At 38.5% G+C, this 22,444-nt stretch overlaps 1 protein-coding gene across 1 annotated transcript; it reads right to left on the bottom strand.

The window, feature by feature from the left end:
• Positions 1-2,798: 2,798 nt before the first annotated feature.
• Positions 2,799-5,153, bottom strand: LOC129926913 (uncharacterized). Its single transcript, XM_056033523.1, has one exon. It carries the CDS (start codon positions 4,746-4,748, stop codon positions 4,047-4,049), a length of 702 nt encoding a protein of 233 aa, XP_055889498.1. The 5' UTR covers positions 4,749-5,153; the 3' UTR covers positions 2,799-4,046.
• Positions 5,154-22,444: the final 17,291 nt, after the last annotated feature.

Below are 22,444 nucleotides of genomic sequence, written 5' to 3' on the forward strand. Positions count from 1 at the left end.
AAGGTGCTGGATGAATTCAAAGATATTATATCAGACATACCGGGTAAAGCAGATGTGGAAGAATTTAGGATTAAGTTGCTGGGCACTAAGCCTATAGCATTAAAGCCATATACGGTACCAATAAATATGAAGGAGAAATTAAAAGAGGAAATTGATAGTATGTTGAAGTTGGGTATCATAGGACCCACAGATTCATCATATGCCGCTCCTGTTGTGGTTATTAAGAAACGTGATGGTACACTACGTCCATGCATTGACTACCGCAAGTTAAACAGTGTTACACAAATACCAGCTGAATTAATACCAGATCAAGAAGAGTTATTCAATAAACTCTACAGGGCTAAGTATTTTACTTTGGTTGATTTAACCAAAGGGTATTGGCAAATACCTATAAGTGAAGAATGTAAAGAGTATACAGCTTTTAGAGTTCTGGGGGAACACTACATGTTTCATTACTTACCATTTGGTTTTTAATAGAGTTTTAAAGAGTATTTTAAGAGATATTGAGAATGTATTGTTTTATTTTGATGACATCAGTATATTTAGCGAAAGTTGGGAGACTCATGTTAGAGATGTACAGAATGTTTTCGGTGTATTGAAAAGTCATGGATTTACTCTAAAACCATCTAAATTAGAGGTTGGCTTTACTAACATTAAATTTCTGGGACATAATGTAGGTCGGGGAGAAGTGAAACCAGATAGTAGAAATGTTCAGAAGATCCTGGAGTTTAAACCACCCAGTACTAAGAAGGAAGTAAGGTCATTAATTGGGTTGGTTAACTATTACTCTAAATTTATACCTTGTTATTCAGACTTGGTGTTTCCATTCACAGAATTATTGAAGAAAGGAAAATCTGTGAGAATTGATTGGAGTAATGAGTGTATTGTGGCGCTGAAAAGAATACAAACTTATTTGTGTGATTATCCTATTCTAAGATTGCCTGATCCTTCTCTTCCATTCTTTTTGCAGACAGATGCATCAGATAAAGGCATTTCAGGTATACTTAGTCAGATGAGAGATGGTGTGTTACATCCAGTGAAGTTTGTCAGTTGCAAGTTGTTGCCACGTGAACAGAAATACTCTATCCTTGAGCGGGAAGGACTGGCCATTGTATGGTCGATCAAAAAGCTAGATCGTTATTTGGCAGGAGTGAAGTTTCATCTTCAGACCGATAACAAGGCATTGTCATTCATAACAAATAGTAATTATTGTAACAAAAGAATAACTAGATGGTGTTTAGCACTTCAGGATTATTGTTTTGATTCTGTCCATTTGAAGGGAGAATTAAATGTTTTTGCTGATGTATGCTCAAGACTTGTATAATTTTTTTGATCCATTTGAGCAATCATGTACTTATGTTATATTAATTTTGATATTGATCAAATTTGATAATGTAACTATGTAACATGCAAACAGTTGTAACTTTAACTGTAAAATTTTGAGACAAACATTATTTTGTCTATTGAAGTGTATAATGAAGATTTTTTTATTGTTGAGGTATTCATTGATGATTATTGGTTGTTGAGGATTTTTCAGTTGTTTTTTCTCAGTGAGAGCTTGAGGTCTCTTGTTGTAATTCTTGGAAACGTATTTGCAGTATTGATCTTGGTGAAGTTGATTTTCTGGAGAAGTTTCTTGCAGTTTTTATGATAACTGGAATTTTTTTCAAAATTGCCAGTTCGTTGAGGAGGGGGAATGTCGCAGTTATCTATGTAACTGTATAGTAGAATTATTTCTCTAATTGATAGTGCGGCGTTGATCACTATATTGATGACGTCATTACACTATTAATATTTTCTGTGTAGACTAGAGGACTGAGCTTTTGTTGCTTGTCACAACTTCTAGTGACGTAAATTTAGTGTGTGTGTGATTTGCGTCATTTATCGTCTAGTACAGTCTCTCCATTGTTTTGTACGTTGGTACAGATAGACGTGTCTTGAGAGCTCTGGAATTTCTCCTTGGTTTTTGTTATTGGATAGCCTTAGCATTTGCCTTGGACATTTTCTTGTTGCATTATCTTGACCCCTGTTTAGGGATATTAGTGTCAAGTCTATATGTTAGACTCTGTGTCAAGTCTCAGTGTCAAGACTTGTTTATTCAGTCTCAGTTCTATATTGAGAGTACAACTCGAGGTCTACAGTCTACAGGACTGAGGTCTTCTTCCTAGTTGGTCGTTTGGTGTGCAGGTTGCTTCTTACATGAGTCTGAGGTTCAAGATTCCAGACTGCGGGTTGCAATGGTCAGACCTGATGGTGTAGTGTCAACTATGAACTTCTACTTTTTGGAATTGTCGTCAGTGGACAGTACCTGATCTAGAGGCTAGATCTACATATATTAACAGTTGTTGTTTTGAGATTGAAGGTCTATGTGATCCATTGAACTACCTATTATAGTTAAGGTAATATATTATGTATTTCATAATTATTTGAATGTTCTTTATTTAAAGAGATTAACTGGATCATGTTAGATTACATATTATTACATATTGATATTTCATACTATTTTAATCATTCATCATGAATCAGTCATTTGTAAATATATCACTAGAATAAATTTTATTGTTATTTAACATCATACATGTGGTTTATTAGTTTATCTACAACTATATGTGTGTGATGTGCTTGTCAGGCTGAACTTGAGCCAAAATATTATAAGTTCAGAAAATAATAACAATAATACAAATTGAAATAATATTTAATATTAATAAATATTCGCATTTGAAATATATAATAATAATTTGATAAATACAAGAACACAAGAACCTGACAGGCATGTCGGCTGAAAGTATATAAACTGCTTTTTTTTTTTTGTAAAAATAAAAAAGAGGCTCCGGTACTCAGTGATAGATTGCCTAACTTTCAACTAATAATAAATTAACAATTAACGTTAAATTACAAGAAAAATAATCATTTTTCCCGACATTGTAAAAAGGTGCCGGTACCCCGTACCGGTGCGTACCGTCACAAAAATATATGTATATCTCAATCTTCTTTCATTAAATTTTTTTTGCGGGGTTATTGCCTTAAATTCAGGCTAAAAATATCGAAACCTACATTTTTACACTCATTTCTAAACAATTAGAAGAGATGGACTGTACATCTGCAAAAACACAAACTCAGTTAGACTTTCAAAACTATTAAAAGAAAAACTTAGTGATTATTTTTACTGTATAATTCTATTATTATTCCTTTTTAGAATTATGATATAAACAAAAATTTGCCATATGACTTTATCTTACAGAAAAAAAATAAACTTACGTCTATTTATGCGGTTATTTATAGTTACCTAGTACTATAAAATATATTGAACTAACACGTACATTCATCATAATGCAGCCATGCGATTTTTCGTTTATAAACATTGCATTATTTAGGACCAATATTTTACAAAGGCTGCTTGGAGAAATCAAGTATACCCATTTGGAGAAAAACGACCCCTTTACTCAAGAAAAATTTAAGAAACTAGAACAGACACAAAATAAACAGTGACATTCATAACAAAATAATATTCAAAATTGATTAGAGTAACACCTTTTTAAGTAATCATTTAAAGTTTAAAATCACTACAATTTTTTTCAACAATTATTTTGTGTATGAAATTGTGTATCGGAAAATGCCGGGTACATGAAATAAGCTAGTCCTGAAAAAACAACACAGATCTTGGGTAAAATACTCAAGATTAAACAAGACAGACTGACGAACAGATAGACCACATAAAAATTATTGTGGATTTTCACTTTCGGGATCCGATAGAAAAAAAAATCAATGCTTATACATGTACGAAGACAGTGAAGATTTAAAGAAAAAGTCTGTCAAAGACTAAAGCTCATAAAACCTAACTAACTTTTAATTTGCGCAAATAATTTTAATTTAAAGAATGGCAACCCAAAAAATTGAAAGAATAATTCCTATTTAATAATAATAATAATTTAATTTACACAGGATGAACAATGGTATACATAATGAGGGTCAACAAAGCAGACATGAGAGTTAAAATGACAAACTTATCTTTAAAAAAATGTAAATTTTGATATATATATATGTTGTCAAGGAACAAATTCACATACGTACTTCATTAAGTAACCACAAGATACATCATTACCACCTAACAAAGTATCGTACACAACACAGTCTTCTGTGCCATCTATAGGTGATGGCTTACCCACATCGAAGAAGGCCATTTCCGTTTGAGAAAGAAGAGTTCCATCTGACCAGACAAAGTTTCCTTCCTTGACAATATCGTCCAGACCTATGTACACTAATCCAACATTTTTCATAAGCGCTCTCAACAGATTAATTCTTTCTGGGGTTTTCACTGTCATTAATAATCCGTTTTTCTGCTTGCATATTCTTGCGGCAGTTGTGTAGTTGAAAGTAGTGTTTGAAACGAAGGCACATAGTCTTGTGTTATTGATAGCCACCTCATTGAAGCCACGGTCAGTCGGGCAGTAGAAGACACCTGTAGAGTACAGGTAGTTAAGAAAGGAAAACGTCACATTGTTTCTCCATAGGCCACGTCCCAGGTGACAGGAAGAATGCCTTGTGTCGTACAGGAAAGCTTCACACTCGGGACTTGAACTGAGACACCAGTTTGCACACTCAACTATCGACCTACTATTGTTGCTGGAAGTCATGGGGTACATTGCAATGTCTCTCTGAATCACGCGAGTAAACTGTCTGAAAGATGTTGCACTCTGAAGCAGACAGAAACTGAGTGTGAAGTAAATGGAACAAATTGAGAAGCTCATTGCAAAAAGAACATCTATAGAACAAACTTGTCGACTGTGGTGCAGTTTTTCTCACTTCTACTTGTATACTATCTGAGACACTAAATAACACATCTATAAAGTTCCTTATATTTTACCCAGGAACACGCACAAAGCATTAAAGCAAAGAAATGTTTATGATGTTAATTTAAATCTGCACAGTGAAATATATAATAACACTATTGAAATGTTAACCAGTCGATCGTGTCTGAATAGACACAAAACAATACAGTCAGAGATTACAACAGTGTAAACATTTGTTTTATTTGGTAACACTCCGAGCAACTGCAAGTCTAACACTCGTCTCTCTGGCCATGAACACAATGACTTGGGAAAATTGTTTGAAAATCTCATCGAGGGATCTCAAATGTTCAGAAATAGAGTCCTACTTTTCTCAAGTAATATTTTGTAAAATTAATATGAGGATAGGGACATGTTACATTTATACACACCCTTTAAATACAACAACATATAGAGCTTGATATTCTACTTGTCAAACATCCTGTCACACTGGAGCTTAAAGAGCTTTAGCTCTAAATCGATTCGTGATTTATTACGTATGCAGAAACGCTTGTATAATCAACCACATGCGGACTTCAAAAGATTGCAAAACGCATACCCACACAAACACAGAGAGAGAGAGAGAGAGAGAGAGAGAGAGAGAGAGAGAAACCCTACACCACAATCGTAAAAATGGTAATAACCCAAACACATTTTGATGGTGAATCGTTAATCAAAATGAAGAATATGGCAAGAATGTTTTAGAGCATGTAAAACAAGAAAATCTTATAAAAATACTTTAAAAACAAAAACAAAGCTTATATTCAGTGTAATAGTATCAGTTAGTTTGGATCAGTCATGTATTTGTAGTAGATTTAGACTAGTAAGAATAAATCAGCGTTCTTCTTCTTCTTCATCGTTCTCATTGTTATGTTGGAGTGTTCATATGACTAGACCAATACATGAGATGAACTGCGCAGTGGTTTCCAAATCAGGGAGCTCTCCATATAGTTTTCTTTCTATTGGGGTGATTTGGGGCCAATGTCTTATACGGGCCTCTTGGTAGAGAGAGCAGTTTTGGAGGACGTGGTCGGCATTTTCTGGTGATACTCCACATGGGCAGATTTCACTGGTTCCAATTTTGAGCTTCCGGAACATGTGTTGTCGCATTCTGTTGTGTCCGGTCCTGAGTCGAAAGATTAGACGCTGGTCTTGTCGGGATAGCTTATAGTAAGCATCATCTTTCTTGTGATTTGGATGGGAGCTCGTCCATTTCTCATTTATTTTATCTACAATTAATTTCTTCATTTCTTCTGGATAGAGAGCAGAGTTTACTTGTGAGTTTGTTCTCCCACTCTTGGCGAGTGTGTCAGCCTTCTCATTTCCTGCTAGTTGTATGTGAGCTGGTATCCATTGAATGACAGTTTTTTTGCTGTTGTGGTTGAGCTTTGTGAGTGCTGTTCTGAGGTTTTTAATATAAGGGGAATCAGAGTTTTGCAGGCTTTGGAGGGTTGTTTTTGCGTCTGTTAGAAAGACAATCTGACTGTGAGGGGAACTTGGATGATTTGCTAGCATGGTAGCAGCTAGTGCTAGTGCTTCCCTTTCTGCTCTGTGACTGTCAGAGAGCTCTCCAGTTGCAAAGGATTTTTCTAGTTTTCCTCCATCTGGCCATTCGATAAGTATTCCAGCTCCTCCATTTGTGGTGGCTTTATGGGATGAGCCATCCGTGTAAACTCTGATCCACTGATTGCTAGGGTAATTGGTATGTAGAAAACAGTTCACTATTTCCTTGAGCTCTGTTGGTCTGTAATCAGATTTTCTTTTTATGTTTTCAATATGGTCCCTTATAGTAGGAAGAGGGCTTTCGTCCCAGGGTGGAGATTCATTATAGTGTATCGAGGATTCCAGAGTAATTTTTTCAAGTTGGTGTTTCTTTTTTAGGTTTAGAGATTCCTGTATGAAATTGGTCCTTTTGAGACGGTTTTTTGTGCCAGTTTTGTGGATTTTTGTTCTGAGTGGGTGCCTCTCCAAGGTTTCCAATTTTGTGAATTGGGAAAGGATTTTTATTTCTCTTCTTTCATCCAGAGAGATCAGGGCAGCGGTTTCCTCCATAGCTCTTATGGGTGTTGTTTTGATTGCTCCTGTCATTATCCTTAGACCAATATTTTGAACCTTGTCTATTTTTCTAAGGTTGGTTTGGGCTGCTGAGCCCCATGCTGTGGCACCATATTCTAGTACAGGTCTTACATAACTGGTATAGGTCTTTTTCAGGATGTTGTGATTTGCTCCCCAATCTGTGCCAGCTAATTTTTTCAAGAGGGATAGTCTCTGGATGCCTTTACTCTGTGTTTTATCTATTTGGTTTTTCCAGGTTAGTCTCGGGTCATAGGTGACTCCAAGATAAGTAGGGCTGTCATTTTTTTCTAAAGCTTCCTTATCTAATGTTAATTTTATTGTTTGTTGTTTTGTTGACAGTGAGAATATGGTATATGTTGTCTTTTTTGTGTTAATGGACATGCCCCAGTCTTTGGACCAATTATTGAGTTTATCAAGAGCATCTTGTAATCGAAATTTCGATGTTCCTACATATTCTTCTGTGCTAATTAAGGCAAGGTCATCTGCATACATGCTGCTCTTAACTTTTTTGGGTAGGTTTTGATTTAGATCGTTTATGAATATTAGGAAAAGTGTTGGGGATAGGACTCCTCCTTGGGGGACACCATTTTTTATACCCACTGTGTGGCTTCTTTGTCCTTGCATGCAAACTAAGGCTTTTCTATTATTTAGGTATTCCTTTATCCAGTTGTACATTCTGTGGGATATGTGATGCTGGATTAGCTTGAGCAAGAGACCTTGTTCCCAGACTTTGTCAAATGCTTTTTCTAAGTCAACCCACACAATTGTTGTTGGTTTCTTTTCTTGAAAGCCGTCTTCTATTTCTTGTGTGATGAAGGCAATTTGATCTTCTGTTGATCTGCCTTTTCTAAAGCCAGCCTGGGCTTCAGTGAGTAGGTTATTTGACTCAAGGATCCATGTCAGCCTTCTGTTTATCACTCTTTCCATCAGTTTGCAGGTACAGCTAGTGAGGCTGATGGGACGGTAGCTATCCAGTTTATTTCTTGGCTTGCCGTGCTTTAGTATAGGGATCATAATGGCTTTTTTCCAGATGTTTGGAATTCTGCCAGATTTCCAGCTAGCATTGAATAATTGTAGCAGTTTTCTTTTGGCTTGAGGACCCAAGTGAAGAAGCATGTCATTTGATATTTTGTCTGGGCCCGGGGCTTGTTTTGGTTTGAGGGCTTTTAGGGATTCATCTAGTTCCTTCATTTTAAGATTAGTGGTCATTCCCAAGGAGTAAGCTGGATTGTTTTCTTTAAATTTATCCTGGATTTCTGAGTTTACATCTTTATTTCTACTTTCATTAATTTGTATTTGTCCTACGCTTTGGAAAAACTTAATGAATTCATTTGCTGCTTCTTGGCCTTTCAGGGGTTTGTTGTCCTTTTCTATTACTATAGGAGTTGTTCTGTTTTCTTCCTGGTTGAGACATTTGGCTATACGCCAGAGTTTGTGGCCATCTCTATCTACGTTTAGTTGTTCTGTTTTTTCATGCCAACTTTTCCTCATGGCGGAAAGGTAATTTTTCCTGAAAACTGCGTTAGCTGCTTTTAGATTTATGTTATTTTCTATACAAGGGTTATTTTCTACTGTGTTTCTGGCTTCAATAGTGGCATTGTGGAGTTGTTGAAGGTGATCAGACCAGTTGGGGATATAATCTTTTCTTGCTCCTCTAGGAATTGATTCCTTAGCTGCTAGGAGTATTGCTTTGGAGAAAGCTGAGAATGACTTATTAACCTGATTTGTTTTGCAGTTTATTGAAGTTGTATATAGGTCTGTGAGCTTTGAGAATAGGTGCCAGTTGGCTTTTTTGTAGTTCCATCTGGGGATGGTGGAGTTTTCTGATATTTTGAAGGAGGTATCGATACTGATCAATATGGGTCTGTGGTCGCTGGTGGCTAGCTGGTCTGCAACTTCTCTAGTGCACTTTTTGGATAAGTTGTCTGTTGCAAAGGCTAGATCTGGAGTGGTTGATGTTAGCCAGGCTCTTGAAAAAAAGGTTGGTTTGTCCTCAGGTTTATTTAGCAAGATAAGTCTGTTCTCTGCTTGCCATTCTTCAATTTCTTCTCCCCTGGCATTTAGGTCTGGGTATCCCCAGCTCTGAGAGTGACTATTCATATCTCCTAAGATTAGACAGTCTTCTTGGTCAGGTATTTGAATGTGGTCAATCTCTATTTCCTTGTCTGGTGGGAAGTAGCAGTTAAATAGATTAATATTTCCATCTGGGAGAATTAGCTTAGTTCCCATTATTTCTGATTCTGAGGAGTTGGGCATAATTATGTCTGTGGTAGGGATATCATTTTTAATGAGGGTGAGGATTCCTCCTTTGGGTCTGATTTCTCTATCTTGTCTGATGCAGGTGTAGCCTCTAATGGAGAAACGAAGATTACTGTTCAAATGAGTTTCTTGGATGCAAGCTACATCAATTTCTTTCTCATGCAGAAATATTTTTAGAGCTTCTTTTTTCTTTTGGATGCCCTCTGCGTTCCATTGTAAGATTTTTAGACTTTTGGTCTTGGAGTGTTGGCCAGTAGTATTTACTTTCTTGTCCCTGCTCCTGGCTCCACAGGCAGAGATAGAAGAACCACCAGCTCGCTTGTGTGGGCTCCTTCGAGGCGGAGAGCCCGGCCCCCTACCTGCGCGGCGGGATTCCACAGGCAGGACGCCACATCTATTAGAATCGTTACTGAACTCCAACATAGATGAGGTTGCGTGTCAATGTGTTATGCGCCAGGAGGCCCATTGACTCCGACTTCAGCCTGCTTTTCTTTCTGGGTGTGCTCCCATAGCCTTTGATCAACCAAGATCATCTGCAAGGCAGCAGGTGTTTATTTTCGGAGTTTTCTCTCCTAGATGAACTGCTATCCCTAGCTAACGGGTTTCATCTACCCGGGTTTAGAGTTAGAGCGCCCTATACTCGCTTTTTGCAATCATTTCCCTGGATTTCTGAGATGTTTTTAGTAAATATTCTAACCACTGGAATACTTCACCTCATCCTCCATGACTGCAAACCAGTTGGTCCGCGGCTGTTTATTTGCTATTCACAGCTAACCCTTATATCTAAGGGTCTTTCCCCTATCCGCCACCTGGGGACGCGCTTGGTAGAAGGTGGTAGCTCCCCCAAGTAAATCAGCGTGATTATTGATATTTTTACAAAGCTTATTTCAACTCACCCTATCTGTCTGGTTAAAAAGTTTGTACACAAATAGTTGATTAACTATTGGTAATTTTTTTTTTTTGTTAAGTGGTGGTATAAGCTGAATTATTCCCCTTTAGGTCGTCGTCTGAGTCTCAGTGAACACAATATGAAAAATAGGACGAGACTACAGAAACAAAAGATAACTTTACATTCTTCCATGCTCATAGGCTCTCCACTAGCAATGTTACCAATTGTTTTTTATTTAGTGCTTTTAGGTTTCTCAATACATATGATCATATGACTTTTCTGGACCAGTTGGAAAGGGTGGGGGGTGTAAAGAAAGGTGTATCTGGGTGATCGCTTTTTAGCTGTATTTATTTTGAAAAAGTTGAACGATCTGAAATCGAACATGAGAGCTAAAACCTCCTAAGCCAAAGACACTAACCTTGTCTGCCAGCGTGAACAAGTGTTGACCTCATCAATGGATAAGGGTTATCTATCTATCTATCTATGTCTTTGCTTGCACATGGGAAAACACCCGGAGGAGATGGCATTCCTGCTGAAGTAATTCAGGCTGGAAAACATGCCCTAATCAAACCACTCCATGAACTGCTAAGCTTGTGCTGGGAACAAGGAATGGTCCCCCAGGAATTGAAAGACTCCAACATTGTTACAATTTATAAAAATAAAGGCGACCGCTCTGATTGTAACAATTACAGAGGCATCTCACTGCTTAGCATAGTCGGAAAGGCTTTTGCTAGAGTGTTACTAAAGCGATTACAGATCCTGGCAGATCGTGTTTATCCAGAGTCGCAGTGTGGCTTTAGGGCAGGAAGATCTACAACAGATATGATTTTCTCTCTGCGGCAGCTACAGGAGAAGAGCAGAGAACAAAAGCAGCCCCTCTTCATAGCTTTTATTGATTTGACCAAGGCCTTTGACCTTGTTAGCAGAAGCGGTCTGTTTGCTGTACTAGAGAGAATCGGCTGTCCAAATAAGTTAAGAAAACTAGTGTCAGCTTTTCACGAAAATATGCAGGGCACCGTTCAGTTTGAAAGTTCTTCCTCCAGGCCATTCTCCATTAAGAGCGGTGTAAAACAAGGATGTGTACTGGCCCCTACACTATTTGGCATCTTCTTCTCAGTCGTACTATCCAGTGCTTTTAAATCCCTGGAAGACGGAATATACATCCATAGCAGATCCGATGGAAGGCTCTTTAACCTGGCACGTCTTAAAGCCAAAACGAAAAGGCGTCGTATCTTGATAAGGGAGCTGCTGTTTGCCGATGACGCGGCACTCGTATCTCACTCACAAGGAGGTCTACAGAAGCTAGTGAACGCCTTAGCAGCTGCTTGTCAAGAGTTTAGCCTTACTATAAGTCTCTCCAAGACCGAAATCCTGGCACAAGACGTTGCAGAAATACCTATAATACAAATTGGGAACCACACCCTTTCAGTGGTGCAGGAATTTACCTACTTGGGTTCAACAATTGTCAGTAACCTAGACTTAGACATCGAGCTGACAAAAAGGATAGGAAAAGCTACCACAGCATTGGCAAAACTCTCCAAGCGCGTCTGGGAAAATGGTAAATTGACCACAGCCACCAAAATCCTAGTCTACAACGCCTGTGTTGTGAGCACTCTCCTTTATGGCAGTGAAAGCTGGTCAACATACATGTACCAAGAGCACAGATTGAATAGTTTCCACTTGCGCTGCCTGAGACGCATAATGGGCATCTCTTGGAGGGACCATGTCTCCAATCAGGAAGTTTTGAGATTGGCCAATATGAACAGCATGTATGCTCTCCTGACACAAAGGAGATTACGCTGGCTCGGACATGTCACCCGCATGCCAGATGGTAGAATCCCGAAAGATATCTTATTTGCTGAGCTTGTGGAAGGAGTCAGACCCAAGGGCCGCTCAAGACTAACATATAGAGATGTCTGCAAGCGAGACATGAGAGCCTCAGGCATCAGTGAAAGTATGTGGGAAAACATAGCCAAAGACCGGAGTGCATGGAGACAGACTGTGCGTGCTGGGACAACACTTGCTGAGAACAAAAGAATTGAAGCGGCTTTAATCAAGAGGGAAAAAAAGAAAGCTGCCCTGTCTGCTAGCCCTAAATCAGAGGCATACAAATGTACGAATTGTGGCAAAGTCTGCCGTTCTAGAATTGGCTTGATTAGCCACACCAGATTCTGCCCCGTCTCAAGATTAAGCCAAAACCAGTGACTCACTTGGGCGCATCCATTGCCTTTCGAGACAAAGGAGCCATATATCTATGTCTTACACTTTAAACAAAAAGTTGCACACCACTCTTATATTAAACACATTTGGTTATTAATAAGCTCGGCTTTAAAAATAACCACAGCCAGACAATCGAAAGTAATGAACATACATCTATATATAAATTTATTTAGTATCCATAAGGAAATGTCTTACAGGTTGTGCATTATACATACTAAAATATCCCCACAATAGCATACCAGTCTTTCTCAAACGTTACATTTGAAAGGTTCATATCAGATTGTATTGAATGATTTGATCGCCAGGAAAATAAAAGAGTTCTTATGTCTGTTTCTTTTTATGATCGGTGTATTTTATACCCTTATGGATGGTAAAATGTTAAATTTTGTCTTAAAAAGTCATTATTCTTTAAAATATTTTAGCTTTCTCATACCTGTTTCTTTCAGAATTATGTAAAAATGAATTCAATTTTGTTTCTTCTACGATTACAATTATTGTTAAATAAAGAAGGCTGGCTTTAAATTTAAAATTCACCAGTTCTATCAAGCAAACATTACAACTTCAATACCGTCTAAACCTCTACAATTATCTCAAACATTACAATTATGTAAACCTCCATTTTTATCTAAAACTTTACATTCACCTAAAGTTTAATCTAAACCTTTATAATTATCTAAGACATCATCTAAAACTTATCATCTAAAACTTTAAACCATTGAAAATTTTATAATCCCATAAAACTTTATCATAATCTAAACTCTAAGCCTGCCTTAATAATTTTATCCAATACTCTATTTCTATTGGGGACTTCACCAAATAAAGTCTCGTCTTATCAAATACATAATTTGTTATCATGATAATCGGTAGGGATATTAATACATATTTGAGAGTTCCTGAAGAGTTTGAAAAAAGTGTAGCTTTTTTTAACTTCCATTTCCTCCCATATAATATCAAAGTCTTCGTCACTTCGACTTGTACAGAACTTTTGTGATCAATGTATTGTATGTTCTCATTTCTCAATAGTCTTTAAACATTGAAAGAAACATTTTTAAAAGTAGCATTATTGATTAGAAATGTTAACTCTCTTGATGAGTTTGATGAGTGTCGAAATGAAAAGGTGTGTGTTGTGTGTGTGTGTGTGTGGGGGGGGGTGGAATAGAAATGTCGATGGAGGGAGCTCAAGAGTACTAGCGGATCCAGAACTTTGGAGTGGGGGGGGGCGATTTTTTTCCAAACCCTAACCCAAACCCGAAGCCCCGAGACCAAAAGCGTTTTCTTGCATTCTTCACTGCAGAAACGCATTCTCCTGACATCTACATCTCATTATTTTTCCTTTTCAAAAAGGACCTTTTGAAAATGTTTTGCTTAAAAATATTCTAATATGAATTTACAGGCCCTTCCTACATCGCAAATACAAACGATTTGTTCCTTGAAAAGATAAGATACCCCACATATTTAGATTAAGGCTTGGAGTATCGCCGCCGAAAAAAAATATTCGAAAAATAATTAAAAAAAAAAAAGCTCATTTGTAAGTGATACATTTTGCTAAATAGGCATGTTTGTAACTTTGTTTTGTTACAGAACTATAATTCAAAGCTCTAAATAAAAAATTTCGGAAGTGGTAGGAGAAATTAAGTGGACCAATTAGATTCTACTCATAGACATAAATAAATATAGACTGGAAGTAGGAAGTTATTTTTATTTGGGGGGAAGTCAAATAGGTTTTACGTACTATTATTATGTGAAAAAAAATGGCGGCAATTGAGCTATAAATTCTAGGACTAACATTTCAGCCAATATATAATTATGATCTTTAGTTTTGAAAAGTACAAAACTGCCATTTTCCCAATATTTTGCCTTTGTTTCATAATCATAGACATAGGCAAATATATATAGGTTTGTGATGTGGATCTATGTTTGTTGACATGGCTTCTTTATTAATGTATGGCGGTCGTCTTATCGATTCAAATTGTTAGAATTAGTTTTTAGTCAAAAAAGTCAAAGAAAATGAGCAGAACGTGCTCTAATGTTCGTAGTACGATAGGCCAAGGATAAATTCTAAAGGTTGAAAAAAAAATGAATATTATACACAGTAACTTTCAGTTTCAGTAAGTCAGAATAATTCAGTATCACTCTGACTGACTAATTTAATATTGATAGAATCTAAATCAAATAAATATGACTAATATTTGTAATAACTAGGTCTAATACTTTTCATACTTTTTACTACTAACTATTAAACTAGTCAGTCTATCATCTATGCATGCAGACTATAGACTAGATCTAGTATAAGTATAGATTATAGATCTAGTGACAATCTAGTCTAGACTATTTATATACTAACTATAGACTATAGACTAGACTAGACTATACAGATTACAATTATAGTTTATAATATAGACTATAGTATAGTAGTGTAGTACTAGTAGTAAGTAGTATCTTTTTTTACTATAGTATTTATATAGACTAAATCTAAATCTAGTATTTAAAACTATTTCTAATTATTTTAATTATGTAAATTTAATAGTAAAAAAAACATGGCATCTATTAACGGATATTTTTCAGCAGAAGACCCAAATAAGCTAAAATGAAAACATTTTATAACAAAAGATAATCAGAATGCTCGCCTGACATAGACTTGGTAAACACGATTAGAGATATAATAATACCGAAGGGGTTCTATCAATTATATAGGTTATGACTGAAAAAAAAAACCAACTATAAATACTTTTAATTTTACACTGCTCATAACTGCTGTATAGCTCATACAAACTTATCTTTTCCCAAATGTTTCCCATAATAATTTTTACTTTATCGTCCAGTCTATATATATATATATATATATATATATATATATATATATATATATTCAAGCATAAATTATGAGTTATAGTCCCATAAGTTTTTATACAGAAGAAAAATATCAGTATGAGTAAAGGTTGGAAAAAGGTGACTAGGAAAATAATATGTATTGTTATAAACTTGGTGGTGGCACAGAGAGGGGTAGTGGTGTGAGTGTAGTCAGCCGACGCAAATCGCCCCAGGCCAGCGCTAGACGAGCGGTCAACCGTGACGAGTTACGACGATCGGCCGAGACGAGTGTCAACAAGAGGGTTCGGGAAGAATCGCCGTCGTGAACAGAGCTCAGTAGCGTCACGAGAGTTGTAGTCATCTGACCACCTAGAAACGTCGAGCGGCGTTCTGTCCGGTTCGAGAAGACCAGTAGGGACCCTATATAAGAGAGGAGGTGTCGCAGTCAACACGGTTCAGAAAGGAGGTTCACGACAAGAGTTCAAAACACGGTCGACTACAGCACAGTTCAGCTGTGTGGTTCTGTACGGAGCATTACGACGGTTCAGTGCAGAGTACTATCAAGTACAGTTGAGACGATCGGCGTCTTGATCTTGGTCTGCGATCGAGTCCGACACAACGAGCCTAGTGTGTGAAGTCAGTCCGGAACTGTTGAACCCAGTGCAAGCCCGGAACGAGACGGAGAGGCCAGTGCAAGAGTTGATACGGCGGAACGGTGTTATCGGAGAGATATTTGTACAGTGTACGTGTTGCCAATTGTACAGTATTGGCTGTTATTTATCAACTATTAAAGTGTTACGTTACTTTGGAGCCCTGAGTTGTCAAGTTCTTTAAGTTGGTGGTGTATGGTGCAGTTTGCAGAGAGCCTGGATAGTGAGATTCGTAACAGTATGTTCAGAACTCATCTCAATTGTTACTCTTATAACGAAAAATTTCGTATGAATCAAAATTTTCCAAAACAAAGTCTTTCTTAAAATAACTAAGATAAATTCGTGTGCAATCACATAAAATCTAGCATCATATTTGACTATTTTGTTTTAAAACACCATGTTTTCGTCTGGAAAGGGGAGAGGGGGGTAGAGTGAAAACGTTAATCCTTGCTCCAATTTATAATTTCAGCAAATGATAGCATTTGGCATTTGGGGCAACTCGATAGAAGAATTTTATTTCTGGCATATATGTAAATGAACGTTGAATGTCAATGAACGTTGAATATTAGAGACTGATTGAATGGTGTAATACTGGGTTCTTACTTCCTGAAGTGCTCTAGACACGTGACGAGACAAACACTATACGACTGACTCAAGTCCGTTCAGCAGACAACATGAAGATTTTATTTACAACATAATAATAATATACTGCACTCCTTGTTAGTGTTACAAGTCAAGAAATAATAATCCTATCCGCATAACAGCGGTATCAAAAGTATCCAATACGTTAACAACAAATCACGTCCGCATCTCAGCGGGTAACAATAAGAACAATTACTACTAGTGACACTGGAGCGTCAACTATAGATATCCATTGAAATAAGAATAATACCTTAATATCCAATAAGCACATTATGAAATCAACTCTCTAATATTATTAATCAACAATGACTAGTCCTTCGACTCTCATGCTATATGCATACATATCCACCAGTCCAGGAGGAAACGTCCAACCTTCCTGTACCGGGAGCAAGACCTTACTGACTTGACTTGACTGACCTCTAAGTCAACTTTATTCTACTTCCTGTTTTCTACATCAGGAATTCCACGTGTCTTTTAAACTATTAACATGACGTGAACTTTAGATCATGCAATGTCAACTAAGACTGTGACAATATATAAATTATATTTGTGACATTTTTTAAATAAATTTTGTAATTTCTTAACTAAAATACAAAAAGAAAGACTATTGGTTTGTCCGATGGGCGGAAGGCGATTGCATGTATCGCCCCTCCCACCTGGTACAACTCTTTTTCATTTTATATTTACAAATGATAAAATTTGAGATCAGAGTCTGTGTGCGAAATAATATACAAATGGGTTAAAACATCAATAAGTACCTTATATTATATAAATATTCAACTAATTTTGTTCACAAACTATGATTTCTCCATAAAAATAGGACCGCCCTCTCACTCAAAATCTAGAGTGGGGAGGGCAGTAAAAGCCATCGCCCCCCCCCCTCCACTTCACCGAGATACCAGAATTGTTGCGACATAATATAAAAACTATATAATAATTCAACTAATTTTGAGAACGATATAATATATATAAATTGGTTAAAATATCAATAAAAATATAAATATATCAATAATTTTTTTAATTATATAGATATTTAATTGATTCTGTTAACAAGCTGTGATTTTTCAAATAAATTGGACCGCCCTGAATCCGCCAGTGTTCGAGAGACATTTCAGATAAACAGAAAATATAGTTTTTTTCTTGGCAGTTAGTAAAGTCGTTGTTTTTTTTTATTTATAGTTATTGATAAGTCGACATTCATTTGTCTAGTTGACTTTGTTTTGTTATGGTGTCTGAAATTTAGGCACCGGTAATTTAGGCACCAGCAAATTTAGTCACCCGGAAATTTACGCACCGGTAAGTTAGGCGCTTTCGACAAAGTGGACAATTAGGCGCCGGAAAATAAGGCAAGTTTTTAATAGCAACTTTAATTTTAAACGTAATTTTTTTATTGATTCATTGATGCCTTAGGCTATGGGATATTGGAGGCGCGGTGGCTGAGGGGTTAAGCGCTCGGCTTCTGAACCTGAGGTGCTGGGATTTTAAATTTCGGGATTTTTAAGACGTCCCTGAGTCCACCCAACTCTAATGGGTACCTGACTTTAGTTGGGGAAAGTAAAGGCGGTTGGTCAATGTGCTGGCTACATGACACCCTGCTCGTTAACCGTTGGCCATAGAAACAGATGACATTAAGGATTAACATCATCTGCCCCATAGATATAAGGTCTAAAAGGGAAACTTTACTTTTTTTTTTACTATGGGCTATTGATAACGTTTAAAAACAAAGCAACTATAAAGATTTTAACTGTATTTTTATATTGTTTGTTTGTTTGTTTGTTTGATTTGAGGCACATCGGCACAATTTAGGCCATGTCGTACCTGCAGTCCCTTAAGGACTACTCTCTCTCTAAACAACAGGGCCAGATTCTATACAGTCATATCATAAAAATCAAGGTCTATTCACAGTTAAAATAGTCAAGGTAGTAAAAATTTAAATATTTGGTAAAAATCTAATGTAAATAGTGCATGTTCACAAATTCATAAATCAGATCTTCGTAGATAGCCCCACTTCCCGGATAAAGCCCAGTACCTTCCCAGGGTCGACATTATCAAATAGTGTATTTAAATTAGTGACTCTAAAATATTTCGCTCTGACATCCTGGTATCTGGGGCAATCAACGAGGATATGTTCCACGGTGAGGCGAGAGTCACAGTACTCACAAAGTGGGGGCTCCTCTTTCTTCAGTACAAAAGAGTGCGTGATGTAGGTGTGGCCAATCCTAAGTCTGGACATGGTCGTGCTACCACGCCTTGTCAGACCCTTAGATGTGGGCCGCCACCTGACATCCGCCACAATCTGCCTGAGTTTACTGTGAGTCTCAGCCTCCCATCGGTTCTGCCACTCTCGATAGGTGGCAGAGGCAATACTTTGTCTCAGGTCCGAGTAGGGAATTTGGGTTCCTGACACCGCATGATTTAGGGCTCTCTTTGCTTCTCTGTCTGCGGCTTCGTTTCCCTCAATGCCAACATGGGAGGGGACCCAGATGAAGGTGACATCCCTACGGTCGGCTGTTATTTGGTCCAACAGCTTCAGGCTCTTATGTACCAATGGGATGTCAGTCTTCATCCGCCCCAAAGCTTGCAATGCAGATTTGGAGTCGGAGCAGATTATAAATTTCCTCCTTTCTGATGCTTTTACGGCCATAAATGCAAGCAATATTGCGTGCAATTCGGCCGTAAAGATGGAGCAGCCATCGGGGAGTCTACGGGAGATTGTTTTGTTCCGAAAGGAGCAGGCACACGCGACCGTTCCCTCCATTTTGGATCCGTCTGTGTAGATGGTGCCACAATCTCCGTAGCTCTCCTGTAGTTCCCTAAAGGAGACTTGTAGTATGCTTGGGTCTGTATTTTCTTTTTTGAAATTGAGGAGGGATAAATTTAATTTCTGTTTATTCATTAGCCAAGGATGGTTCTGAGGGGTTTCTAGTTTAGAGATTTGGTCAATGGGTGGGGTTAAATTTTGGATGGGTTCTCTCATTCGAAGTCCCAACGGCTGTATGACGTTAGCCCTTCGATTGTATAATTCTACCTCTGTGGGGTTAAATATGGAGTCAAAAGCAGGGTTCGTGGGGTTGGATTTTAGCTTGACTATATTCTGCATTGCAAGCTTTTTCATTCTTATATCCATGGGGAGTTCTCCCGCCTCCACATGGAGACTTGGGATAGGTGATGTACGAAACGCGCCGAGACAGAGACGCAGAGCAGCATTTTGTATTGGTTCCAGTATTTTTAGGTACGACTTCCTTGCTGCTCCATATATTATGGATTCGTAGTCTAGCTTGGATCGAATTAGACTCCGATAGAGCAGCAGCAAGGTATCTCTGTCAGCTCCCCAGTCCGTATGGCTGAGTACTCTTAGTATGTTTAATGACTTTTGGCATTTCTTCTTAAGTTCCTTAATGTGGGGGAGAAAATTAAATTTGGAATCTAAGGTGAGGCCTAAAAATTTTGTAGTTTTCACGACAGGGATCTTCTTTTTGTGTATAAATAGTTCAGGGTCTGGGTGGAGTCCCCTTAGATTACAAAAATGCATACTAACTGTTTTGGAGTCTGAGAATTTGAAACCATTATAGTTAGCCCAACCCTGAATTTTGTTTAAACATAACTGTAATTTTCTTTCTAAGGTGTTCATGTTTTTCCCATAAGTGAGAATGACAAAATCATCAACATACAAAGAGCACTCTATGCCAGGGGACAGCGCATTTATGATGCTATTTATTTTAATGTTGAACAGGGTGACTGACAGAATGCTGCCCTGGGGTACACCCATTTCCTGATCATGAGTGTCAGAAGCGGAGTTGCCCACTCGAACCTGAAATTTTCGATCTTTCAGGAATTCCTCCACAAAACGGGGGAGGTGTCCCTTAAGCCCCATAAGCGCCAGGTCACGTAGAATGCCATGTTTCCAGGTTGTGTCATAGGCCTTTTCTATATCGAAGAATACAGCTACTAGATGTTCTCTTCTGAGTAATGCATTTCTAATATAAGCTTCCAGCCTTACCAGGTGGTCAGTTGTTGTCCGCCCCTGCCGGAATCCGCACTGGTAGTTTGAGATCACTTTATTCCTTTCCAGGTACCAGACGAGCCTACTGTTAATCATTCTTTCCATGGTTTTGCAGATGCAGCTTGTTAGTGCTATTGGTCGATAGTTAGCTGGGTCAGAGCCGTCTCTTCCCGGTTTAGGTATCGGTATAACTGTGGCTTTCCTCCAGCTGTTTGGGAAAGCGCCTGTTTGCCACACACAGTTATAGACCCCAAGCAGGACTGCCAAAGAGGGTTCGGGAAGGTGCTTGAGGAACTGGTAATGGATTTCGTCTTCTCCAGGCGCTGTGTCATGTGACTTGTCCAGCGATTCCCTCAGTTCCTCAAGCGAGAACGGTTTGTTGTAGTCTTCATTGTTCTCTGACCTGAAATCAATGGGGTGTCTTTCCTCCCTGGTTTTGACTTTTTGTAACTCTGGCGTGTAGTGTGCAGTGGATGATTTTTCTGCTATTGAGGATGCAAGGCAGTCAGCTATTTCTCTGGGGGACGTGACAGTTCGTCCTTGGTTTTTCAAATGCCCAATTGCATTTGATTCTTTCCCTTTGATTCGCCTTACTGCCTTCCAAACCGCTCTAGCAGAAGTTTTGGCATCCAGACTGCCGACAAAAATTCTCCAGGAATTCCTTTTGGCTGACCGTATGGTTTGTCTAGCCTTTGCTCTAGCTATCCTGAATAGCTTTAGGTTTTTCTGGGAAGGATTCTTTATAAATGCAGCCAGTCGTTTTATCCTATCGCCAATAGCACTTTTGCAAGCTGTATCAAACCATGGTTTGCTAGGCTGTTTTGGATTTGCAGAGGTTAGGGGTATAACTTTCCTGGCTATACTTAGTAGCTTGCTAGCAAAGGTATCAGCTGGGTTCTGTTCATCGAGGATATTTTCTTTGATATCCTCGGAGCATTTTTTTTTGGAATTGTTCCCAATCGGCCTTATTCAGTTTCCACCGCTGAGGTCGTCCTAATGAAGGGAGATTGTTAGTAATGATGTTTGGGAAGTGATCACTTCCCCGTAGATCATTGCTAACTGACCATTTAAAGTCATCCAGAAGTCCGGGGACGCATACGGTGAGGTCAATGCATGTGAGTGATCCAGTTCCTGTGTGCAAGTAGGTCGGTGATGCATCATTAAGTATGCATAAATCATGTTGGAGGAAGATATCCTCCAGCATACGACCTCTTGTGTCGGTATTGTTGGATCCCCACATGGTGTTATGGGCATTGAAATCCCCAAGGATTAAATAAGGCCGGGGGAGTTGTTTCAAAAGGTCCTCCATGTCTGTTCGGTTTAATGGAGCGCCTGGTGGTAGATACAGGCTGCAGCAAGTGATAACCTTGTGAAGGGTTATCCTAGCTGCTACGGCCTGTAGTGTGGTCTGTAGTTCTACCCTCTCATGGGGGATGCTATCCTTCACAAGGATACAGACTCCACCTGATGCTCTCTCTGCATCCTCAACATTCTTGCTGTAAGCACGGTAGCTTCGGAAGCTGATGCAATCTTTCAGAAATGTTTCCTGTAGGCAGACAGCTACATGAGTCTCAGTCCATCAGTAGCTGCATTTCCTCGTAATTGGCCTTGAGGCCTCTACAATTCCACTGTACAATTCTGGAATCCATGGCTTATTCTAGATGACCTACTTGGAGCTATTTGGCCTTGGGAGGCCCCCGGAGGGGTTTCCCTTTATTCCAGTGACCTTGGTATTTTTATTCTAGGGTTTGGATGGAGAGGAGGACAACCCCCTATTGGGGGAAGTCTTTCTCTCTGGAGAGGGGAGATCCCTCTGGTTAAAGCGGACGTTATTTTCATCCTCTCTCACCTCGGGCATCCTGTCCGCTTTGATTTCTCCCCTTAGGGAGTTGGTCAACCTCTAACTCGGTAGAGGTTGGGGTGTCTGGCTGGGTTCTCTGAGGAGAACCTGTGTCAGACATGATGTCTCCGGGTTCTCCCGGAGTATTGGTTTTGACATGCTGCTCAGTCTCCATGCTCTCATCAGCGAGCACAGAGAACCTGTTCTTTAGCATGACAACAGGGCTTT

The sequence above is a fragment of the Biomphalaria glabrata genome, chromosome 6 (assembly GCF_947242115.1).
Source record: "Biomphalaria glabrata chromosome 6, xgBioGlab47.1, whole genome shotgun sequence".
NCBI lineage: Eukaryota > Metazoa > Mollusca > Gastropoda > Planorbidae > Biomphalaria > Biomphalaria glabrata.